Genomic DNA, 23,403 nt, shown 5'->3' with positions numbered 1-23,403 from the left:
TCTACAGTAGCATGGCATTTTCCTACACTTTTCTTTAAAACTTGTCTTCTGAGATACAGTCACTGCCTGGCAAATCTATTCACATAACAGCAAATTTCTAAAGGTGTTTTGTGTTTTGATTATTCTGATTTTTGGGATAGGGCCTGGCTGGTCTGGAATTCACTGTGTAAACCCAGGCTGGCCTCAACTTTCAGAGATCCATCTACTTCTTCTTCATGCGTGTTAGGATAACAAGTATAAACCACCCATGATGGCTCTAAAGTATATTTTTTATCATTAAAATATTTTATTATTGTGTGTGCATATGTGTAGGTGTGGCTGGAGTGAGCGTGCTAAGAGTGTACGTGGAGGTCAGAACACAGCTTTATTGAGTTGGTTCTCTCCTCTGACCTTTACTTAGGTTCATAAGAGAAAACTCAGATTGCCAGGTTTTTGTGGTAAGTGCCGCCACCTTTACCTACAGAACTATCTTGTGGGTCCTAAAGTGTTGTGGGTTTTTTTTATTTTTATTTATTTTTTTTTTGAGACAGGGTTTCTCTGTGTAACAGCCCTGACTATCCTAGAACTTGCTTTGGAGACCAGGCTGGTCTTGAACTCTGCCTCTGCCTCCCAAGTGCTGGGATTAAAGGTGTGCACCACCAAGACAAGTCAGTACATTTTTAAATAGTCCTTTTTTTCTTATGAATTAGAGGGTCTACACAGTTTCAGACTAGCAGGGACAACATGAGACCTTGCTTCAAAACCAAACAAAACCTTTTCCAAAAAATCTTTAATGACAAATGTACTCAATAAAACTGTTTTTAATGATATAATGATATGAGCCTAAACAGAAAACATTTCTCCAGGCTGAAGAAATCTACTCCATTTTAGAGGACTAAGACCACTTTACAAAGTAGTACAGACCCAAGCATACAGAAATGTGACTCATTGAATACTTTGTTCATTAAACATCTCCTGTTTCCTCTGGTTATTCAAAATGTAAAATCAAATCAAAGTGAAGACATTACCCAGATCTGGTTTTTTGGCTGTTTTTTTTTTTGTTTTGTTTTGAGACAGGGTTTCCCTGTGTAGTCCTGGCTGTCCTAGAACTAGCTTTGTAGAACAAGCTAGCCTCAACTCACAGACATCTGCCTGAGAACTGGGATTAAAGGTATGTGCTACTACCACCCAGCTCCCAGATAGTTTTTATCCAAAGGGTAATTTTTCTTTATGGGTGTTTCCCCTGCATATATGTCTGTGTAACATGGATATGCGGCGCCTTCAGAGGCATTAAGAGAGTACTGGAACCCCTGGTTCTAGAATTACAGAAAGAACAGACATGTGGGTGCTGGGATCAAACTGAGTCCTCTAGAAGAGTGACCAGTACTCTGAAGCACTAAGCCATCTCTTTGGACCCAGGATAAAATTCCTTAAAAACAAAGAAAGAAAGAAACATCAAAAGCCTGAATTAGTAACATCCATCTATAATCCCAGCACTGGAGGCTGAGGTAGGAAGATCAAAAGCTCAAAGGGTAAAGTGGCTTGTGCCTTTGATCCCAGCAGGAGGCAGAGACAGGTAGGTCTCTGAGTTTGAGGCCATCTAGCTGACATAGCTGCAGGTCAGTCAGGGCTACAAAGTTAAAAGCTACCTTGAGTTCCATGGTGAAGTGACACTGTGTCTTCCTGTATATCAGGAGAGACTATCTTGGAACTCGAAAGGAAAGGCTTCTTTAAATGCCAAGACTTCCATAGGAAGATCCATCAAGACGTGGAAACACGAGCACTCTAAGCAGTTGGTTCAGCTTTTTTGGATTTGTTTAAAGACAGGGTCTTTCTCTATAGTCCTGACTGGCCTTGAACTCCGAGATCCTTGACTCTACCTCCCAAGTGCTGGAACTAAAGGCATGCGCCACCATGCCCAGCTAGTTTGGCTTTCATCTGAACATTTGTTCCAATATTATCTACATGATTCACAGCTAATCAAATTTTCCACTACCCTCAGCCAAGGGTAATGTTCCATAGAGCTATCTCAGGCTGGACAATAAGTTGTTACCAAATTTCATACAATTACATACAGGAGTTCACCACTACTGAGAATGATAAAAAACATTTCATTTCTAGAACATAAAGCTTTGAAGAGTGAAACTACCCCATGAACCTCTTGTCTGTGTTGGACACAGTGTTCATTGTAAACAGCCGCACTGGACTCAGACTCCAGACTGGAGTTTAAGCGCTGCTCTCGCATGTCTTCCATTAACCCGAAGCCTTTGGTTTATTTCTCGTGGCAAACCACTCATCACTTTTGTCTGCAGCCATTGCCTATGGAAACAGATGGACAGACATCACTCCAAGTCTGCATTCTCCACCGTGATATTAGCACAAAAGCAAGTTCATCTGTGTAGAGAGTGTTGTTCACTGTAACAGGAGAGATAGTGTGTACCAAGCAGTCGCTTGGTGATTCCAGTTCAAGTCCCAGTATCACCACCAAAAAGTGTCACAGCCAGGCATGGTGGAATACACCTCTAATCCCAGCACTTGGGAAGCAGAGGCAGAGGAATCTCTGAGTTCAAAGTCAGCCTGGTCTACAAAGCGAGTTCCAGGATGGCCAGGGCTATACAGAGAAACCCAATCTTTAAAAAACAAACAAACAAAAAAAAAAAACAAAAAACAAAACAAAACAAAGTTGGGTGGTGGCTCACGTCTTTAATCCCAGTGCTCGGGAGGCAGAAGTAGGTGAACCTCTGTGAGTTCAAGGCCAGCCTGGTCTACAAAAGCTAGTTCCAGGACAGGCTCCAAAGCTACAAAGAAACCCTGTCTTGAAAAAACAAAATGTTTGCCTCTATAAGTCATTTGGATGTTTGGTAAGAAAACTTTTATTCAATCAAAAAGCAAATATGAGCTGGGTAGTGGTGGTCCACACATTTAATCCTAACACTCAGAAGGCAGAGACAGGGGAATGTCTGTGAGTTTGAGACCAGCCTAGTCTACAAAGTGAGCTCCAGGACAGCCAGAGCTGTTACACAGAGAACCCTGTCTTTTGGGGGCTGGAGAGATGGCTCAGCAGGTAAGCATACGTATTGCTCTTGCAGAGGGCTGGAGTTCATGTCCCAGCATCCACGTAAAGATGCTCACAGCCACCAGCAACTCTAACTCCAGGGGAACTAACACTGTATCCTGCACCACAGAGGCACCTGCATGTGTGCCATATGCTCATACACACACACACAAAAGGAAATGGTAATAAAAATAAATCTTTTATTTAAAATTGAGTTTTTATCATGCACTAGGTAATATATTGAGTCCAGGTATGACAGGAGTGACAATGTAGATTTTAGGAACTATACTGAACAGCTACGGAATTACAGAGAATGTTACTTTTGGGGGACCAGAGAGATAGCTCAGCAGTTAAGAGCACTGGCTGCTCTTCCAGAGGCCCTGGGTCAATTCTCAGCACCCACATGGCAGCTCACAACAGTCTGTAACTCCAGTTTCAGGGAATCTGACACTTTCACACCAATGCACATAAAATAAATTTAAATTATTTTTTAAAAGTTACTTTTCAAAAAATATATGTGCTTTGAGGTATTTACTGTAAAAGACCCATAAAGTCCTATCAGATTAAAGGATAGGAAACAATAAATAGTTGGAGAAATAGTGTGTCAAAAATACTCATCTACACCAGGAGGAAATGACAAGATAATGTTTACATCAGGAAACATAACAGAAAAATTAAATAAATAAATAAATGTGATTAGCAATAGTGAAGCTGAAGGTGACTAACGTTGGCAGGGGACTTAAAAAATGGGCTAAGATATGGCTATATTTCTTTTTTGTTGTTTTGTTTTGTTTTTTCCTTTTTTTTTTATTAAAAATTTCTGTCTCCTCCCCGCCTCCCTTTTCCTTCCCCCTACTTCACCCCCCCTCTCCAGTCCAAAGAGCATGGCTATATTTCTTTACATGAAATCTTAGATCTAGCCAGCCTGGTGGTGGTCACCTGCAATACCAGCACCCAGGGGAGGAGTAGGAAAATTGCCAGTTACTTCATAAATCTTTGCCTAAATAAGTAATAATCAGGTTTTTACTATTTGAATGAAAATATAAAGAACTTAAACCTTAAAGCAATATTAAAAAACAACTCCCTGCCAGGGGGTGGTGGCACATATCTTTAATCCCAGTACTCAGGAAGCAGAGGCAGGTGGATATCTGGGAATTCGAGGTCAGCCTGGTCTATATAGTGAGTTCCAAGACAGTCAGAGCTGTTTACACAAAGAAACCCTGTCTTGAAAAATCAAAAACAAACAACCCAACAACCTCCCAAGAGCTGGAAGAGATGTTTCTGTTTTAGCAGTCATAAAGGATGGGGGAAAGAACAATTAACTCTGGCTAGGAGGATCCAAGAGAACCTCTCCATTCTAAAGGACCAGCTCAAAAAGAGAAAAACACTTTGGGTGGAGACAAGAGTATTTTTTTTACTATAAGCAGTGCAGTGAGATGGGAATAGGGCTGAGCTAAGGGCTTTCAAGAGATAAAGATAGGCCAGAGAGTAGATAAGGACCAGTCAAGTGAAGAATGTATCTGGGAGGCAGCACAGAATTGGAAGATTAGTTTAAAACTCACTGGATTTCAAAAGCAGTGTCAAAAGATGAGAGATATCTCAGAAATAGAACTCAGCTTTTGGTGAAAAATGGCAAACAGAATTTAAGAGAAAACCAAAATAAGTGAGAAGAAACCGCATCAAAGTGTATAGAAACTGAAAACTATCCTAGGGCTGGCAAGCTGGCTCATGAGGTAAAGATACTTTCTGAGTTTGATCCCCAGGACTCACATAGTCGAGGGAGAGAACACAAGTGCTCTCTGACCTCCATCACATGCCATGGCCTGCATGTGTAGCGAATAAATAAAATGTAAAAAAAATCTTCAAAGACTAAAACTACTGTAGAGTAAAAAGTAGATTCAAAGCAAAACAGAAACAGCTCTGAGAAGTCTTAGCTTGAACAGCTGGAATATTAGGAGATATCATTCTTTGTTTGTTTTTGAGGAAGGATCTCTCTCTATAGCCCTAGCTGTCCTGGAACTTGCTATGTAGACCAAGCTGGCTTTGAATTCACAGTGATCCTCCTATCTCTGTCTCCCAAGTGTTGGGAATATACCCAGCAAGATCTCTTTTGCCCACAGAAAGGACCAGGGTGCATAGAAAGGAAAGAATTGATTATAAAATCCTCAAAGAGCTCCATCCAAGTCCCTGTCTCCCATTTACTGAATACCTGACAGCCATGAGTGACTAATTACAGGCTGTGACTCACAGAATCTAGAGTTAGAGAGTATACACACAGCACTTACGGACATGTCAAAGCACACCAGGTGTGGTGGTGCACACTTTTAGTCCCAGCACTGAAGAGGCAGGTGGTTCTCTGTGAGTTCCAGGCTAGCCTGGTCTACATAGTATAACAGGGCTGGAGACCTTAGCACAACTGATTCCATGGCAGAAGGCTGTAAAACTCAGCAAATAGCACCGCCAGCCAACACTAAAACAAAGGCCTAATCCATCAAAGTCCACAGTTCTGAGAAAGTCTCTAAATGTACTATCCTTGCTTTTTGGCTTCTAAAGTTCTGCTTCTGGATAACTATTCTTGTTAACTGACAATGAAGTATGTCAACCCAGGACATGTTTTTTTGTGCTTAAAAGCTCATTCTGAGAAAGGCTCGGGGCTATACTGGGATTCCAAACACCCAATGTAGTTGCCAGCCAGTTAAAAGACTTTCTATTGGCTTAAACTAATTATGTTTGAGCAGTCTTCTCTGGTGAATACCCTACAACAATAGTGAGTGCCAGGACAGCCAGGGCTACATACTGAGGCCCTGTCTTGAAAAAACCAAAACCAAAGAATAAAAGAACATGCCAAAGCTAGGCAAAGTAGCTCAAACCTGCAATCCCACTACTTGGGAAGTTAAGGCATGGTGAATGCTTAGAATTTGAGAACAACCTATTAACCACACTGAGTTCTAAGACCTGTCTAAAGAAATAAGCCAACAGGGATAGGGAGATAACTCAATGGATAAGAGCACTTGCTCTGCAAACATGAAGACCTGAATTCAGATACCCTAGTAAAAAGCATGGCTGCACTTTGCTGTTCCCACAGTGCTGTGAGGCGGAGATAGGCTGATATAAGAACTTGCTGGCTGGTAGGCTGGCCAGCTAGCTATCAGAAATCACAAACTTCTAGTTCTCAAGGAAACGTGGTGGAGAGTGATAGAGGAAGACACATAGTGCCCTGCTTTGGCTTCTCACATGCACACACAAGCAGAATCTGACATGGAAGAGAGAGAGAGAGAGAGAGAGAGAGAGAGAGAGAGAGAGAGAGAGAGAGAGAGATATCTTGAAATTCAAGGTCATCCTCAGCTACATATCAAGTTCAAGGCCAGTCTCTTTGACATAGAGAGTTCCAGGACAGCCAGGTTTGCACAGAGAAATATTGCCTCAAAAGACAATACATAACAAAAGAAACAAAAATTTGAGAGGTTGGGCGTAGGGAGATTGCTCAGTAGTTAAAGTGCACTCTCCATGTAAGCTTGATGGACAAGAAAGAGTTCAAATCCTCAGGCCCTGTGAAATAGCTGGTGCAATCAGGTATCTGTAACCCTAGTTACGGCAGAATGGAGACAGAGGGAGAATGTCTGGGAGCTCAAAGTCAACTGCTGAAGGAGCTCTGACAAGATCCTATCTCAAAGAAGACAGAAGATTGAATGTTGTCCTCTGACGTGCACATATGCACTGTGGCATGTGCAGCACATACTCACACCATTCACACAGGTGCACACACACATCTAAACACACGCCAGACATACACACACAAAGATAAAACTATACATAGTGCGTGTGTGTATATACATATATATGTACATACACATAGTCTTGTTTTTCTTAAAGTGTATGGTACATAAGGAAATTGCTTAATTCCTACTTCCTTTAAATGACTTTAAACACAAAATACTCTTGAGTATTTTAGGATAAATGTTATGATGCCTGAGATTTTCCTGAGCATCCGCAAGCAAAAAGAAGAAAAAGGAAGAGAGTCGGAGTGACGGGAAGAAATGCTGAAAGTGTATGGCACGGAAACATGGGAGGCACAGCTGTGCTCTTGTTTGGTGTGTATTTGAAATTTTATCCATAAAATATCACATAACATAAACCAAAACTATTATGTAAAAATAGACAAGACTTGAATATTTAATTTATAAAAGAATAAACTAAGAAGTTTATCTATAGGTGCTACTCACTATTAGTCATTAGGGAAGTACATATTCAAACCACAACAAGAAACTATTCTCCATTTCTTAGGACAGCTACCAGAATCAAAGAAGCAGTAACAAAAAAAATGCTGGGGAGAAAGTAAACAAGTACACCTACACAGACCCAGCAACTCCCCATGTTCCTTGGAGAGGGTTCCAGTACTCCAGAGGAGGCCTGAATAGGCCCAGTCTAGTAACTGACACCTTCCAAGCTTGATTTTAGGGATCCTGGGACTGAGCTGGCTGTACAGCTGCTAGGCAAGTGCTCATGCACTGAGCTTCCAGCAGCTCTGGTGCTCATCTTAACTAAGGACTCACCAAGTGCTGTACCTTCTGCTCATTCTGAAGCACAACAGTAGTAACCCAGGACATGGTTTTTCTTCTTTCCAATGTCTTAGATTTGTTCTCATGTTTGATCTTAGCAACTTAGCATTTATTTTACATGAAAATGGAAAAAGCTAGCTAGGAGGTGGTGATGCACACCTTTAATCCCAGCACTCAGGAGGCAGAGGCAGGAGGATCTCTCTGAGTTTGAGGTCAGCCTGATCTACAAAGCCAGTTCCAGGACAGAGGACAGCCAGGACTACAGAGAGAAACCTTGTGGGGGTGGGGGGAATAGAAAAATCTGTCTAGGGTTATGTGACTATACTCTAATCCCCTTAACCAATTTCTTTGGTTTATTAAGCCAAGAACTTCACCTCCTCATCTAAAAGATAATCATTTGTGGCTCCCCTTTTTTTCCATTACGTTTATTTATTTATTGAGTGTATGTATGTGTGGGCACACACATGCCACAGTACAGTAGATTAGAGAACAATTTGCAGGAGTCCAGTCTCTCCTTTCATCATGTGGGTCCCAGGGACTGAACTCAGGTTTGTCAGGCTTGGCAGCAAGTACCGTTACCCACTGAGCCATCCTGCCAGTCCGCAGCTACTCTTTGTCATAGTTAAACTGCTATTTTGCCATTTGGAGGCATTATTAAGCAAATAAAGGTTTTGAACCCAAGCATTGAGATCCTGAGAGTTAATCTAATAACAATTAGCTACTAGGTGACTCCAGGACTGTATATTCAGTTGTGCACACAGTATGGATACACTGTCCAAAGAGATGATTCCTGTCCCAAGGGGTCAGGCAAGAGAACAAGTGATTTGATTATGCCACTCAAAGCAGGGTACAATCTAAAATGGATGAGTTACTTCTGAAGTTCGTATTTAATATTTTCAGACATGGCTGACTATACAACTATATAACTAACTATGAAGAGAGAGATTGGCTAAGAGATTCACTACAATAAGTCTTCTTGTCAACTGTCCGGCACTTTCCTGTACAGTAAAAGCAATTCTCCTATGACCTCAGAGACATGAAACATGTAGCTACAAGCATATTTAAACAAGAATGCTAACAGCACCCTTCCTTAAGTAGATTAAAAACAACCTAAATGTTTGCTACCATGGGAATGGATAAACCAGGTGTTATCTAATAAAAACAATACAAAAGATGATACATGCAATTACACAGTGGAGTCTCAAAATGTTATCTTGAGAGAAAGAAACCAAGCACAGAGAAATACCTACTAAATGGATTCATTTGTTTAAAATCCAAAAATAAAACTGATCTACTGTGCTGGAAATCAGAACAGCAGCTGGCTCTGGAGAAGCATCGGGGAGATATGAAGAAGGCAAGGTCTCAGTTCCATAGAAGAGCTCAGAGAACGGGGAGCCGCCAGTGCATCGAAGAGCAAAGAAGGAAAGAGTGGCATATTTGTCAATCAAAAGCTTACTCAACATTCTATTTTCCTTCATGATAAAGCTTCAAAAGGTATCTTCTACGTATTTTTGTTTTAATTCACAATGACTGTTCTTATGTCTATGGTTAATTATCTTCCATAAAGCACATCATAGCCCCAAGAAATGAGTATTTTAATTTTATTTCACCATTTTAAGATAAATTTCAAAAATGAACTTTTAGAAATTCAGAGAATTTTAATAAACCATTTAAAGGCTAGTTATATAGATTAAAAATGATAGAACTGGGATAGATTGATTCCTTCTGTCACTCGATTAGGTATTCAGAAGTGAGTGAGGCCTAGTGGTCGGGCCTACAGTCCTATCTACATCGAAGGTTAAAGCAGGAAGGTCCCTTGAGCCCAGGAACTTGAGGACAACTAGGACAACAAAGTCCCTGTCTCAGAAGTCCAAAGTATTCAGAGAATGTCTGTTTCACACTAGGTCTATGTTAGAAGTCGGAGTACAACAATGAGCTACTGCTTCCTGATGAAAAATCAGGTTTGATGGGAACAGAAGCTGCTTGCTGCATTTGGCAAGATGAGATCACCAACAATGTCAACATGAACACTACTTGCTGCCAACATCTAGTACAGAACAGATGAAGTACGCATTTCAGACAAAGTAGAAACTATGTGTACACAGATCTCTGAAACAGAAATCTAATTAAAGAAACCTGGTGATACAGTCCTAAAACTTAGGAAGCTGAGGCAGGAGGATCAGTAGTTTGTAGTCAGTTTGGAGACACAGACTCATATCTCAAAAACAGAAATAAACAAGTATCTGGTGATGGAATATGGAATTCAAAGGGTTTGGTTTGGGTGTTTTGTTTTTTATTTACTTTATTGTGCATGTGTGTGCCTGAGTGTGTGCATGTTCATCATGTGCATGCAGGAGCACGTGGAGGTCAGAAGAGGGCATCAGATCCCTTGAACTGAACCTGTGTCCTCTCTAAGAACAGTAAGGTCTCTTAACCACTAACCCATGTCTCCAGCAATTGTTTTTTGTCTTTATGAGACAAGGTCTCACTATGTAGCGCTGGTTGGCTTGGAACTTACTATGCAGACCAGCTAGCCTTGCATTCACAGAGATCTTCTACCTCTGCCTCCCAAAAAGAGCTTTTAAGAGATGAGAACTACTGGATTTCTTTTTCCTTTTCTTTTTATTTATTTATTTATTTATTTATTTATTTAGAGACAGGGTTTCTCTGTAGCTTTGGAGCCTGTCCTGGAACTAGCTCTTGTAAACCAGGCTGGCGTCGAACTCACATAGATCCGCCTGTCTCTGCCTCCCGAGTGCTGGGATTAAATAAAGGTGTGTGCCATCACCACCCAGTGAAAGAGCTACTTACTGGGTTTCTTGATGTGATAACAAGAACAAATGGGAAGGAAAAAGGAAAAGAATGATGTCAAATGGAAACCAAATAACCAAGGAAACAGAAGGGGATGGAACCCAGGTACTTTCATCCACTGAGCTGAACAATGATGTTCACTGCAGTAGTGGATTCCTTCCTAGTCCACCTGGGGCAGAGGGAAGATGGAAAGTCCTAAGGAGTAATGTAGGTAATACTAAAGATGTTGGTCTCTGATTAAAAGTTATTGCAACAGGGAAAGGACATGCTTAACAGCACCTGGACCCTGTACCTCCTTTATACTATTCTGCTGTGGCCTATAGTGACATCAATATAAAAATAAGATTCATACCGGGTGCTGGTGGTGCACACCTTTAATCCCAGAACTCAGGAGGCAGACGCAGGAGGATCTCTATGAGTTGGAGGTCAGCCTGGTCTACAAAACAAGTTCCAGGACAGACTCCAAAGCTACACAGAAAAACTCTGTCTCAAAAACAAAAAAAGGAAAAAAGAAAGAAAAGAAATAATACTCACATCATCCAATAACTTGTTTCCTTTGGGATCCCTCTTAGAAAGTTCTCGAAAAGCTTCGTCCCCAACAAAACAAATTTCATGTCCATCCTATACCAAAAAAGAGAACAGTAATGTGAAAAAAAAAATCTTTGAAGAAATCCCCAGGACAACTGTCCCCTCCCTAGGCGGCACTTACAGGGTCAGCCAGGATGACTACTTGTACTGTCGCCTTCCCTGGGGTATCCAGACTCACCAGTGGAGTCAGGATCGACTGGTTCTCCCTTTTCATCAAGGCTTCTATGTCTGACAACTTAAAGAATACAAAAAGGCAAGTGAGCAAGAGTCACATACCACTTCTATGGCACGGTCCTCATTTGACCAAGGCACCACTTTTATTTTATTATCTCAGTGGTTTTTAAAAGAATGGGAAAGCTGATAACAAAGCCACAATCAGAATGAACTCAGAAAGGAAGTCCAAGATTCTTAACTGGGTTGTAACCAGACAGTGACAGAGTTTACACAATCAGGTCAGGGGCTGGAGAGAGGGCTCAACAACTAAGAACAAGTACTACTCTTATAGAGGACCCAAGTTTAGTTCCCAGCAACCACATCAGAGGGTTCACACAAGCTAGTAACTCCAGCTCCAGGGGGAATCCAATGTGGGGTACCTGCACTCATGTGTGCACAAACACACATACACACACACACACATTTTAAAAGGAAAGAAAAGGAGCCAGAGAGATGGCTACACACTCACTTCAAGGTCTCACAACTCCCTGTAAGTCCAAGTTCAGGGAATCTGACAGTTGCCACAGACACCTGCACCAGCATGCATATAGACACACATGCATACACATATTAAAAATAATGAATTTTTAAAAACAAGCAATTATCAAATAGTACCTCGTTCTGAGGACAAGAAAAGGCAATTCTTCCAAAGGCTGCTGCATGATCAACTGCACCCTTGATACCCTGCAGCTCCAGCTTACACTGCAGAGAAATAAGAAAGTGGGCTGATGCTTTCTGACATATTACACACATCTACCATGCTTCGTAAGGTGCTTGCCATGCAAGCGTGAGGACCTCAGTACAGACGCCAGCATAAAGCTGGATATGGTAGCTGGGTACGTGACCCTACCATTCCTAAAGTGTGTCAGGAGGCAGAGACAGGAAAACCCCCAAAGTTTACAGGTTAGCTACCATAAATAAAAACGGAGGCAGTATCAAGCAGTAAATGTTATTAGTGGGATTTATTTTCTTCTGTTCATCTGGGTAAACACTGATTCACTATGAAGAAACTTTCATGTTAACCCGATTTATGAACCAAACTCAGGGTAGCAGACAAGCTGTTCCTCTGCAAGGTCACTCACCTGGTTATCAGCATAGCCCAGCAGAGCCCTCTGCTTCTCCTTGTCCTGCTCATAAATTTTCATTCCCAGGAGATTAGACCAGTAGTTCAAGGACTTCTGGAAATCAGTCACTGCTAGAGTGACTTTTAATACAGGATCTGTAAAGTAAGGAAATGGATGAATGAGGTCACTTCAGTGGGATGGGATAAGGAGGCGTAAACGGGTAAAGTGTATGTAGAATTCAGCTTAGGCTGGAGGGGGTGTGTGCCTAGCAAGACTTTTCATTGGATTTCCAGCAACTCTCTTCTTAGCTAAAGAATTTAGTTTATAAGGAAAGAATTTTAAATCAATATGAAAAGAAACAACATGATCCAAATAAATGGCAATAAGATAATCATTTGGTGGAAAAAAGCTACATGCTTCAATAAATAATAAATAATCTTTAATGGGTTAAATTTAAAGAATAAACTAAGGAAATACTTACAAATAATTTGTTTCTCATTATTTAATTTTTGTTGTCTTGACAAATTAGCAATGTTAACTGTTTTATTGCAGGGAAGGGAATTGAAACAAAAAGTACTGACAGAATGTAAATTAGAAAATTGTGGGAAAGGATTTGACAGAATGTACCAAAAGTTTTAAAAATGTACTGAAAAAGCAAGTCCACTCTCAGCAACTCAGAAAGCAACTGTGGCTGTGTGAAGGGCTTTTTATCACAAAGGCATTCGACAGTGTTGCTCAGAACAATGAAACACTAGGAACAACAAAACACCAACAACAGAGGCTGCTTATTTTCTGTAAAGAAATGCTGCCATGGAATTCCTAAAACAGCTTATGCAGGGTACATTTATATATATATATGCATGCATTATTTTGAATAAAAGATCTGAAACACAGACTCTAGAATGTTCACAGTAGTTATCTTTGGACATATGGGCACTACTTTTTTCCCCTTTCCTCCTTATTGTCCTCCACCCTGTTTACTTATCTTCTATTCTAGGGTTAAAAAAAATCCCCCTCCCCCCATACACTATAACTTAAAAAACAAAAAGAAAAACAAAAAAATCTACCAAGCAGTGAGCATATCATGGAAACATGTCATCCTGTGTGCTGATTTTCTGATCCCAACCCCAGCGCTGGTGCCAGAGTCTGAACCCAGGCCCTTGAACATTCGACAAGGACTCTCTACCTGTGTAGTAAGTAGTTTTCCTTTTCTTTCTTCTTCTTCCCTTCCTTTTTAATTTATTGTAATACAGGAACTTTACCTAGGGCTTCACACATGCTAAGCAAGCATTGCATCATTGTAACTTTTTTGTCCACTTTAGATTTTGAGACTGGCTCTCAACAAGTTGCCCAGATTGGTTTTGCTTTGTAGCCCAAGTAGGCCTTAAGGCCTTACCTTAGCCTATAGCCCTCCTGCTAGCTGTGATTATAGGTCTGTGCCCCTGGGTGTGGCCAAGGGAACTTCCTAAAGAACAGTTTACAACTACATCTGACTCATCTAACTATGACAAACTCAGTGTATTTCCTGTGTTTTTCATCACCTCCACCCGAGAACTAGCGATGCCAAGACTAACCATGGTGCTTTTCACAGGGCCTCCTCCCGGCAGACTCAAGTTTTTTTCTCCACTGATTGCAAAATCACCAAATCCAAGATAATCAAGAACCTGAGTTCAGTGACAAAATGCTTGCCCAGCATGCCTGAGCCCTTCAGTTTACTCCCTAGAATTGAGCAAATAGCACAAACTCTCCCCAGAGCCAGAAGACCTTCAGGACAGGCACGGGTACGGTCCAAATGGATCAGCAGGGAATTAATGCCTTAGAGGACTTAGCAAGGTAAAGGACAAAAGCATCTTCGGAACGTGGAACTCACCATTACTTAAGTCCAGGCTGAGTACCTATTTGAAAAGCTTGGGACCTGAAGTATTTCAGAATTTGGAAACCTTGCATGGATTTTCCTGGTTGAGCATCCCTAATCTGAAAATCCAAATACTAGAATGTCAAGCTTACAGAGCATGGTTGCACAAGGCTGAGACACCAGCACTTGGGAGGCTGAGGCAGTAGGATCTCTGAGCTCTAGGTTAGCCAGAACTACTGGTTAAGATATAGTTTTTGTTGTTGTTTTTGAGACATGGTTTCTCTATGTGGCCCTGGCTGTCCCAGAACCAAGAGATCTGCCTTCTTCTGCCTCCAAATGCTAGGACTAAAGGTGTGCATCACTAAGACAGTCTTAACAAACAAACAAAAATTTTAAATCTGCTATTTTGGAATTTTGGAATAGGTACACTCAACCTGTATTAAGCAGACAGAGTATATTAAATCTGATCAGAGAGTCACCTGGTAGACTCCAGAAAAGGTTTGTTCGAAGGTTCCTTCCCAAAATGAATATGGAAGCATGGAGCCTCACCTGCTCCCAGCATCTCATACTGGTTTGGGAACTAGCTCTAACAGCATGCGAGGACAACACAGAGAGAAAACCTGGGGTCTCGCTATGGCTGATCTGCTGAGTCTACTAACCCTCAGTCTACCTGCTCTGTGAATTTAAAACACATTCTTATTGTTCAAACTAGTATGAGTTGGGTTTGTTGTTTGGGTTATTTGCTCTTGAAAAAACAAAACAAATCAAACAGAAAACAAAAAAAACAAAAAACCAACTCTAAAAAGATGCATTATCTGCAGAACAAAACCAGTCTAGATTCTCTGTAGCTCTGTACTAATGTATTCCTAATGCATATGTAAGGGAATACCTTACCCAGAATACAGGTAAAGAACTCTGGCTTGGGAAAGACACATCCTATCAATATAGAAAAACTACAAAGAGAAAGAACTGTGCCCCTGCTCCCTTCCATCTTTATCAAATGTGCCTTTAGCCAGGCTTCTGCCTGGCCTAGTATAATTACCTGACTGGGAGAGACTTCGATCTTGCAGATAGAACTTATATCCTCCTGGGGCCTCAGTTTCAAAAACTCCTTCTGCAACTTTACTGAGTGGCCACTCAAGCTTCCTGGCATTGCTGACAGCCTGGCTGGAAGCAAGTGTGATTCCCTGTGACAGATAGCATCCACATATATCATTACAACAGAGCTCTTATAGGACGAGATAAGGAGCCAAAACCCCAGTGCCTTTGGTAAACCACCCAAGATTTAATTGGCATTTTCTTACAGTGATTTTAAAGAGGGTTTTTAGATGTTTTCTCCAAATTCCCCAGATTCAGACTTTACAAATCACAGCAGAACAATTTAAATGTTGGTGTTATGTGATCCATTTAATACCAACGACAATCTCCTCAGTTTTCAAGACCTAAGCAGAAAAATCTTGATCTTCCTTGGGCTGGCCAGCTAACCATTTGAGACAATTTGGATTTACTTATTTGTTATTCACGTATTAGGCTGACCTTCAAATGGAGCTTTGCTAATTCTGGTAAGTGTTCTACCTATATCAACAGCCCAGTTTTGGATTTTAAACACAAATACTTTTACTTTGAAGGCATTCTTTAATCAAAGTTCCTAATAGCCTATAATTCTGCCTTCTGGGAAGGCCATCCTTGTTCACCCTGGCCTAACTGCCTCTGTTCTGTCGATCCGTCTTCTACTCTGCAGCCAGAGTACACGGATCAAAAGGAGCCTACAGCTTACTCTCAAGCAGCTCACAGGCTTTGTCTTCCCTTGACGGCTCTGAGAAAACATAGCATTATGTACTTTTCCCCTTTGAGGCAGGGTCTTAACCTTGTAGCCCTGGCTGGGCTCAAGAACTCAATACCCTCCTGCTTCAGTCTTCTAAATGCTGGGATCGCAGTCTTGTGCTGCCATACCCAGTTATCATGTCATTTCTAACCCAGCTCCTGCCACCTTCCCCTCATCCTCTGTGACAGCGTTTTCTTGCATTTTCTCAAAGCAGGTGTTGTCTGAGGCCTCTGAACAGGCCTCTCCACCTAGAATTCTCCTCTCTCCTCATGCCTCACTCCCGTCCCTCCTCTGAACTCTTTTTTGTTTTTGTTGTTGTTGTTTGTTTTTTGTTTATTTTTTAAAGACAGGGGTTCTCTGGCTGTCCTGGAACTCACTTCATAGACCAGGCTGGCCTCAAACTCACTGAGATCTGCCTGCCTCTGCCTCCTGAGTTCTGGGATTAAAGGTGTGTGCTACTCCCACCTGGCCTCCTCTGAACTCTTGCTCCATTGTCACCTCCTCACTAACAACCTTCTCAACTTCAAATTTAAAGAGTCATCTAGAGCGGGAGGGATGGCTCAGCAGTTAAGAGTACTGACAGGTCTTGCAGAGGACCTGGGTTCAGTTCCCAGCACCCAGTTGGCAGCTCACAACCATCCCTAACTGCAGTTCAACTGGATCCAATACCCTCTTCTGACCTCTTCAGATTCTGCATGCAAATGGTATACACACATACATGAAGACAAACACTCCTCTATTTCCTTAAGATTTATTTTTAGGGCTGGGGAGATGGCTCAGAGGTTAAGAGCATTGCCTGTTCTTCCAAAGGTCCTGAGTTCAATTCCCAGCAACCAAATGGTGGCTCACAACCATCTGTAATGAGGACTGGTGCCCTCTTCTGGCCTGCAGGCGTACACACAGACAGAATATTGTATACATAATAAATAAATAAATAAATATTTTTTAAAGAAAGATTTATTTTTATTAGTTTTAATTATGTATAGATGTGTATGTGTGTACATGTAATTACAGGTACCAGTGGAGGCTGGAGGCTTCAGATCCCTCCAGGAGCTAGAGTTACAGGCGGTTGTAAGCTGCCTGCTGCTCACTTCTTTTAAAGCCAGCTTTGTTTCTTTTCTTTTTTTTTTTTTTTTTTTTTGGTTTTTCAAGACAGGGTTTCTCTGTGGCTTTGGAGCCTGTCCTGGAACTAGCTCTGTAGACCAGGCTGGTCTCGAACTCACAGAGATCCGCCTGCCTCTGCCTCCCGAGTGCTGGGATTAAAGGCGTGCGCCACCATCGCCAGGCGCCAGCTTTGTTTCTAACCTGGACTATTATAGCTGTCTCTGCCTCATCTAGATATGCACTGGGACACAGTGATATTTACCATGAAGTCGTTGCCAAGCTTGTAGTCTCCAATGCCATAATTGTACGTCAGTTCTGCAACAAAATGATCATCCTCAGGCCCAAAGCCCACCATTGTTTTACTCCACTTCCCATCATAAGGCCTGAAAAAAAAAAAGAAAGAAAGAAAGTAAATGAACTCAGAGGTCACAGGAAAAATCTGCTTCCTACTTCTGGATACAGAGAGGTAGCCAGTCCCTTTGGGTCCCATAAATTCTAAACAAGGATGAGATGACCTTTGAAGGTGCTGACAGCAGTTGTGGACAGTACTCAAGCACCACAACCGCACACCCCACAACCGCACACCCCACAACCGCACACCCCACACACCGTCCATTTGGCACGTATTTAAGGGAAAGATTTAGTTACCTTTAAAAAAATGTAGGGAAAGGAATCCTAAAAGCAGCTCTCGAGTCTAACCTCAGACAATGTCCTTGCATATCAGTAAGCACACAAATCCCAAGGGACCTTGGAAGCTTTCAACTTGCTGTGGATACTTAGCTCAGGAGACAATAAGCCATTGCTTTACTCACGGCTCGTACTTATTTATGCTTGTAGTAAAATATGAAAAAAATTTCTGTCTCTGTTACGACTCCTGGTATAGAGTTCGTTAAGCCTTGGGATTCCCTGCTAAGCGGGTCTTGTATTCATGAGCAACTTCTGGAATGCCTGAGTTCACCAAATGAGCTGACTGAAGGTGAGGCTGGATAGCTCAAGAATTTGCCTGGTTGCCAAAAAGACCAAAAGATTAGAATGTTCAGCCACACGCACCTTTGGGAAGGGGAGGGGTGGAGAGTAAACACTATAAATCTGTGTAAAAGCTATTTGATTTGATAAGTTTGTTGAAGCCATAGAGGTGCTGGGACCGTGGAAGCCATTGGAAGTGCTGCCCTCTTCTCTCTCAGCCTTTCTGCACACAGCTCTTCTGCTTGGCGCTTTCTGAGCTGTCTTCTCTGTAATAAGTCAGCGAATGTAAGCAGTGTTTCCCTGAGGTCAGGGACAGGGCCGACTACGATCTGTAGCTGGTCTCATATACCTCCAGAGACAAGGAGCTGAGTTAAATAGATAACTGGCTGAATCTGAAGTACTGGAGAACTGCTTGCTGGATCTGAAGTGCTGTGTGAAACACCGAGAAACAAAGGGCGAGTGAGTCCCCACTGCTGTTCAGGTAGCTTTTATTTCTTGCCTCCTTTTAAAAATTACTTATTTATTTATTCCAAAATTTATCCCACTGTTGTATACTCAATTCTGTGAAAGTGTTCTGTTTGGGAGCTATTTAGAACCTAAGATTTTAAGACACAAGGTTCCATACCCATTACATGCAGCTTTGCAGCCTTCTTCAAATTCCTCATGGCGCAGAACCTAGTAAAGAAATAGACTAAATTATAAATGTTACTTCTCTGGAGTGCTGGGAATCCAAGGAATGTGTTACAACAGTGCTCTATTGCTGCGCAACACTCGTAGCCCTTGACTTTTAAAAACAGCCTCACTGTCGTAGGCTGTGTAGCCCAGCTGGTCTCCAACTATAATCCTCCTGCCTCAGCTATCTACATGCTGGAATTTCAGGTGCATTAGTATTGTAGATGGTGCATTTATACAAACTAAAAGGGCAGATATAAATATTATAATTTGCCAGTTTTACTAAGAGAAACAAACAGAACTTCCAGGTTAGATGTAGCAGAGGTAAAAACATCTTAAGATGAGCATGGTAGACCACACCTTTAATACCAATACTCAAGAGACACAGGCAGGAGGATCTCTGTGAGTTCAAAGTCACCTTGATCTAGAGGGTGAATTCAAGGACAGCCAAGGATACATAATGAGATCCTGTGACCCTCTTCCCCTAAAAAGAGTTGTGCTCTCAAACAGGTATGAAATCTCTTTGGGGTAGGAAGCCACCCATGGTAGAAAAGCAAGGTCAGCACTAGAGAAGTCTGACCGCAGCATGCAGTGGTTGAGCAAGTTGTTTTAGGTTCTAGTGTCAGACTGAGTGTGAGCACAACTATCTGGTGAAAATGGATAACCTGTTTGAGCACCTAAGACAGAACCTAGGATACAGGAGGCTCTCAGTGTCTTAGCGTCTGCTCCCCGCCCTGCTTCCCCCCCTGAGACACTGACTCATTATGTAGCACAATTTGGCTTCAGACTTGCTATGTAATGTAGGCTGGCCTTGAGCCTCCCAACCGCTGGGACTGCAGGAATAAGCCACAACACACTCAGCTATTTTTCATTTTTGATTCCTACTGCTCCTATTGAAGTTCCATTACTTCCCTCAAAAATTACAAAATCCACTTTATTAGCCGCACGTGGGTAGAGGCACTGAGGCAGAAGCATACCAAGTTCGAAGGCAACCTGAGCTACTTACTGCCTCCCCCCCCCCCAAAAAAAAACCCACGGAAACTTACTGATCCCTTTTCTTAATACTACCATAAAAATTTAGCCCTAAAGCATGGCTTTCATGGCATCACAAGCTCCCCTCACTTCAGCACAAACCTCAAAGTGCTTTGCACGCACAGCATTCAAAATAAAACCAGGAACAATCCCTACCTGTACACTCTCACATCCCGTCTCTTGAGCTAGCTAAATGTACATAAAATCAGTGTCAGTTCCCAAATACCTCCACATCACCTATTCAGGTCTCCTTGAGTAACTCTTCCCCTAATCTTGGTATGTGGAAACCCTACCTTCCCAGGTCATCTTGAACACAGGCCCCCATTAATTATCTCCTGATAACCCAGGTTGGTAAATCTCTCCTGTTATTTTAGCATAAAGGTTGCTAATACAGAACTATATATGAGTCAAGTACCACTATACAATAACCTGTTTAATCCTCACAACAACCTTTGGATCAACGAAGAAACACAATAATGACATCTAGTGCCACTAACTCTGACTTCCGGGATTGTTAGTTAGAAATCTCATTTCCCACATCATGTGCTCTAAATGGGAACAAACACCAAAGTTACTTGTACCTTTGTTGACAAACCTTAATATGGTACTCTGAAACAGCAGGTAGGGGTAGGAGTGTGTGTGTGTCTGTCTGTCGGCCACATGTCAGATCTCCTGGAGCTGGATTTACAATGATTGTGAGCCACCCAACACCGGTGTTGGGAATGCACCATGGATCCTCTGGAAGAACATTAACTACTCAAAGGCCGGGCCATCTCTCCAGCCTATACACAGCAGATATTCCTATGAATGATTAATTCGTATTGACTGATTGATTGTATAGCTCCCTTTGTACTCCTCACCTTCTGGAACATCTCTGCACTAAGCTGAATTCTGTGCCTACGAAGTATTCTGCACTGGTGTGTCCCTACTTCCCTGACTTACCAAGAGCTCCTCCATAAACCTCACGACATTTTCAGCGTCCCAGAATGTTTCCAGGGACTACGAAGAAGACTAAATACTGACCTCATGCTTAAATCTGGGCTGTCCAGAGGACAGTCAGATATTGACACAGAGGGCCTGAGTAACTTTACTAAAGAGCCCATTCGATCTTGCCCTGACATGACGTTCATGTAGTGAGACGGTGGAGTGCTTGCTTAGCATGCGCAAGACCATGGGTTCCATTCCCAGAACCTAAACTTTAAATCGCCAGCCCTGACTGAAGCCGAATTTTCAATATGCTGATCACACCCAAATGTGTCAAATCAGAACAGGCCAGATACTCGGCCTTGTGCTCTCCATAGCTGTTTCCCTGGTCTCTGCCGTCTACACAGGGACCACTCTGGCATCTCTGCTGCTGCCGGCCACTTCCCTGCTGCTGGTGTTCCCCAACAGACTTAACTGTGCTGGGATTCTCCATAGCTGTTTCCCTGGTCTCTGCCTTCTACGCAGGGACCACGCTGGCACCTCCGCTGCTCCGCGCCCCCTTCCCTGTTAAGTCTCTAGGACAAATCTGTCCCCCACACCCCGTCCTTCCAATCTAAAACTCTGAAATGTTTCATCTGCATGTTTCTATTTCCTCTTCCAATGCCTAGTCAGCTGACACAGGTTTCTAAGGGTGTTCTATTTGTTTCTATGTTAAAATAATGTGACCACAATGTGTTTATATAAGTGTGTAACTGTGTTTTCATGCTGTGAATTTAAGTTTTATGCACATGTGTGTTTCCAGATTACAACAGCTCTAAAAATTCGGCTTATATGCCCAGCTTTAAATACCAGAAAATGGTGCCTGGTTCTCAAGTGCCTTTATAGATCTGAGATCATGGCACTTTAATAATAATAGAGCTTCTAACACAGAGACATGTCAGCTTTTGCAGCACCCTTGGCTTCTCCAAGAAGACAGAAGATCGGCTGTCTCCAGGCTTGCTCTGGGTTTAGCAAAGCCACCCACACAGAAGCAAAAGAGGCCTTTTACCACTCCAGCTTCCTGGATGCTTCACCCGGAAATCGATCTGCTCATCCTGCCAAGACAGACTAAATCTTCCCCTCACATGAAAAATCTTTGGGCCTGGCAAGCACTGCTTCTAAGATTGATGTTCTCCCAGGACAAGGAGAGAGGATTTGGGATTGCCTGCTAGCTAAAAAGCTGTTTCATGTTTTGCTCATTTATTCCTCCCAGATCTGTCTAAAGGCATTTGACAACTCAAGGTACTGTTCTTTAACAGGCTTCATAGTCCAGGATTAACAGGTTTCAATCTTCAGAGGTTCAGAGTTCCCAATTTCCTCTAATTGCCTTCTAACCTAAAGCAGTAGCCTTTTGCTATGACACCAAGATAGAAAATCTGTTCCAGTTCTCTTACAGGTTCCTGGAAAAGTTCTATTGCTACATCAGAATCAGGTTCGGTAAAAATCCAGGATTTTTAATTTTTTAATTGTTTACTGTTACACTAACCCCAGCCAGTTTTAAGCATATTTTGTAGGTCACTCCTGCTGCCTAAGCCAAGATCAAGCTACAAAAGTGCTCCCAGGACAACACCAAAAACACCTGTACCAGCTCCTGGGACTTCACCGTTGGTACCAGCTCTCCTAGATCAAGGACACCTGCCAAGTAAAATCAGGTTTCCTCTGCTATTGTGTCTCATCCCATGGCTAGCCTCATTTCACAGGGCCAGTAATAACAGTATTTTTTTTTCCTCCTAGACACCTGCCTTATTACCTCCCTCAAGAAACAGATGCCTGGCATCTCCAGGATGGCAATGAACAGAATGCCTTTCCAGCCACACCTCCTTGCTGAGCCACCAACTTTCAGCTCTCCCCCGCCCACATTGTCCCATGCCACAGAGAGTAGCCAGACTTGAGTCTATGCCTTTTTTCTAAAGAGAGCCTAAAATGTTCGTCATAATTATCACTTCAACTTCCTGTCACCCCTATATCCAAAGAATCTGGAATGTTAAGTTGGGCAACCTAGCCCCTGGCATCCATCCCAGGCCCCTGCCTGGGAGTTGCATTGGTCTGGACTCCAATTCCCAGCATGCCAGGTCCTGACCCCGCCCCGGGGTCCTGAGAGCGCTCTGCTTAATAAAACACGGGCATTTTAATTCGGTTTAATTTGACCTAATTGGATTTCTATGTGCCGGCGGTGCGGCTCGTCTTAGGATTTTTTTCCTAACACTGTCGTGAACTGGAAGGGACTTTAATAACGTCTTGCCTGCCAATGCTCCTTCACGATAGACTATAAGCTCCCCAAGACAGGAGTATAACACATATTTGTGACGGCCTGTAGATGACGGAACGTGCGTAGACAACACAGCTGGTAGATCAGTGTCCTTGAAAGGCTTCCCAACCCGAAAACGGGGGCTCGCAAAAGTTGAAAAACCCGCAGTGCCGACCCAGAGCCATGGGCCAGGCGGCTGAAGTGGCCTCACCCGCAGCTCGTCCTCCCTCCCCGGTGCGGCTTGCGCCAGCCCCGCTCGCCCCACTCTGCACCTGCATCCCCAGGACATCTCGAAAGAAATGCACCGTCTGGAAGCGGTTCCCCACTTTGAATACGAAATGCAGAGCTCGACGAGTGGCCATGACTCCCACCGCGAAGACTGAGTCCCCAGGCAGAGCGCCACCCCGTTCACGGACCGAGAAGACCGTCGCGTGACGTCACTAGTACTCGACAGCGCGCTCGCGTGAGG

The 23,403-nt window shown here is 42.7% G+C and overlaps 1 protein-coding gene across 2 annotated transcripts; it reads right to left on the bottom strand.

Moving 5' to 3' along the window:
• Window positions 1-751: 751 nt before the first annotated feature.
• Window positions 752-23,396, bottom strand: Glod4 (glyoxalase domain containing 4). Of its 2 annotated transcripts, XR_012912332.1 has the most exons (10): window positions 23,207-23,387; window positions 18,645-18,694; window positions 17,316-17,436; window positions 15,167-15,311; window positions 12,288-12,424; window positions 11,821-11,907; window positions 11,114-11,227; window positions 10,939-11,025; window positions 1,395-2,298; window positions 752-1,345 (listed from the first exon to the last, which is right to left on the bottom strand). XR_012912332.1 is itself a non-coding variant. In XM_075991606.1 (9 exons), exons 1-9 carry the CDS (start codon window positions 23,294-23,296, stop codon window positions 2,233-2,235), a joined length of 897 nt encoding a protein of 298 aa, XP_075847721.1. In that variant the 5' UTR covers window positions 23,297-23,396; the 3' UTR covers window positions 752-2,232. The 2 variants fall into 2 exon arrangements, 1 of the variants encoding a protein (XP_075847721.1); XM_075991606.1 differs by having other exon boundaries at window positions 752-2,298; window positions 23,207-23,396.
• Between the last annotated feature and the right edge of the window lie 7 nt (window positions 23,397-23,403).

Source organism: Microtus pennsylvanicus, chromosome 11, assembly GCF_037038515.1.
Source record: "Microtus pennsylvanicus isolate mMicPen1 chromosome 11, mMicPen1.hap1, whole genome shotgun sequence".
Taxonomy (NCBI): domain Eukaryota; kingdom Metazoa; phylum Chordata; class Mammalia; order Rodentia; family Cricetidae; genus Microtus; species Microtus pennsylvanicus.
This window is presented reverse-complemented; position numbering and strand designations above follow the sequence as displayed.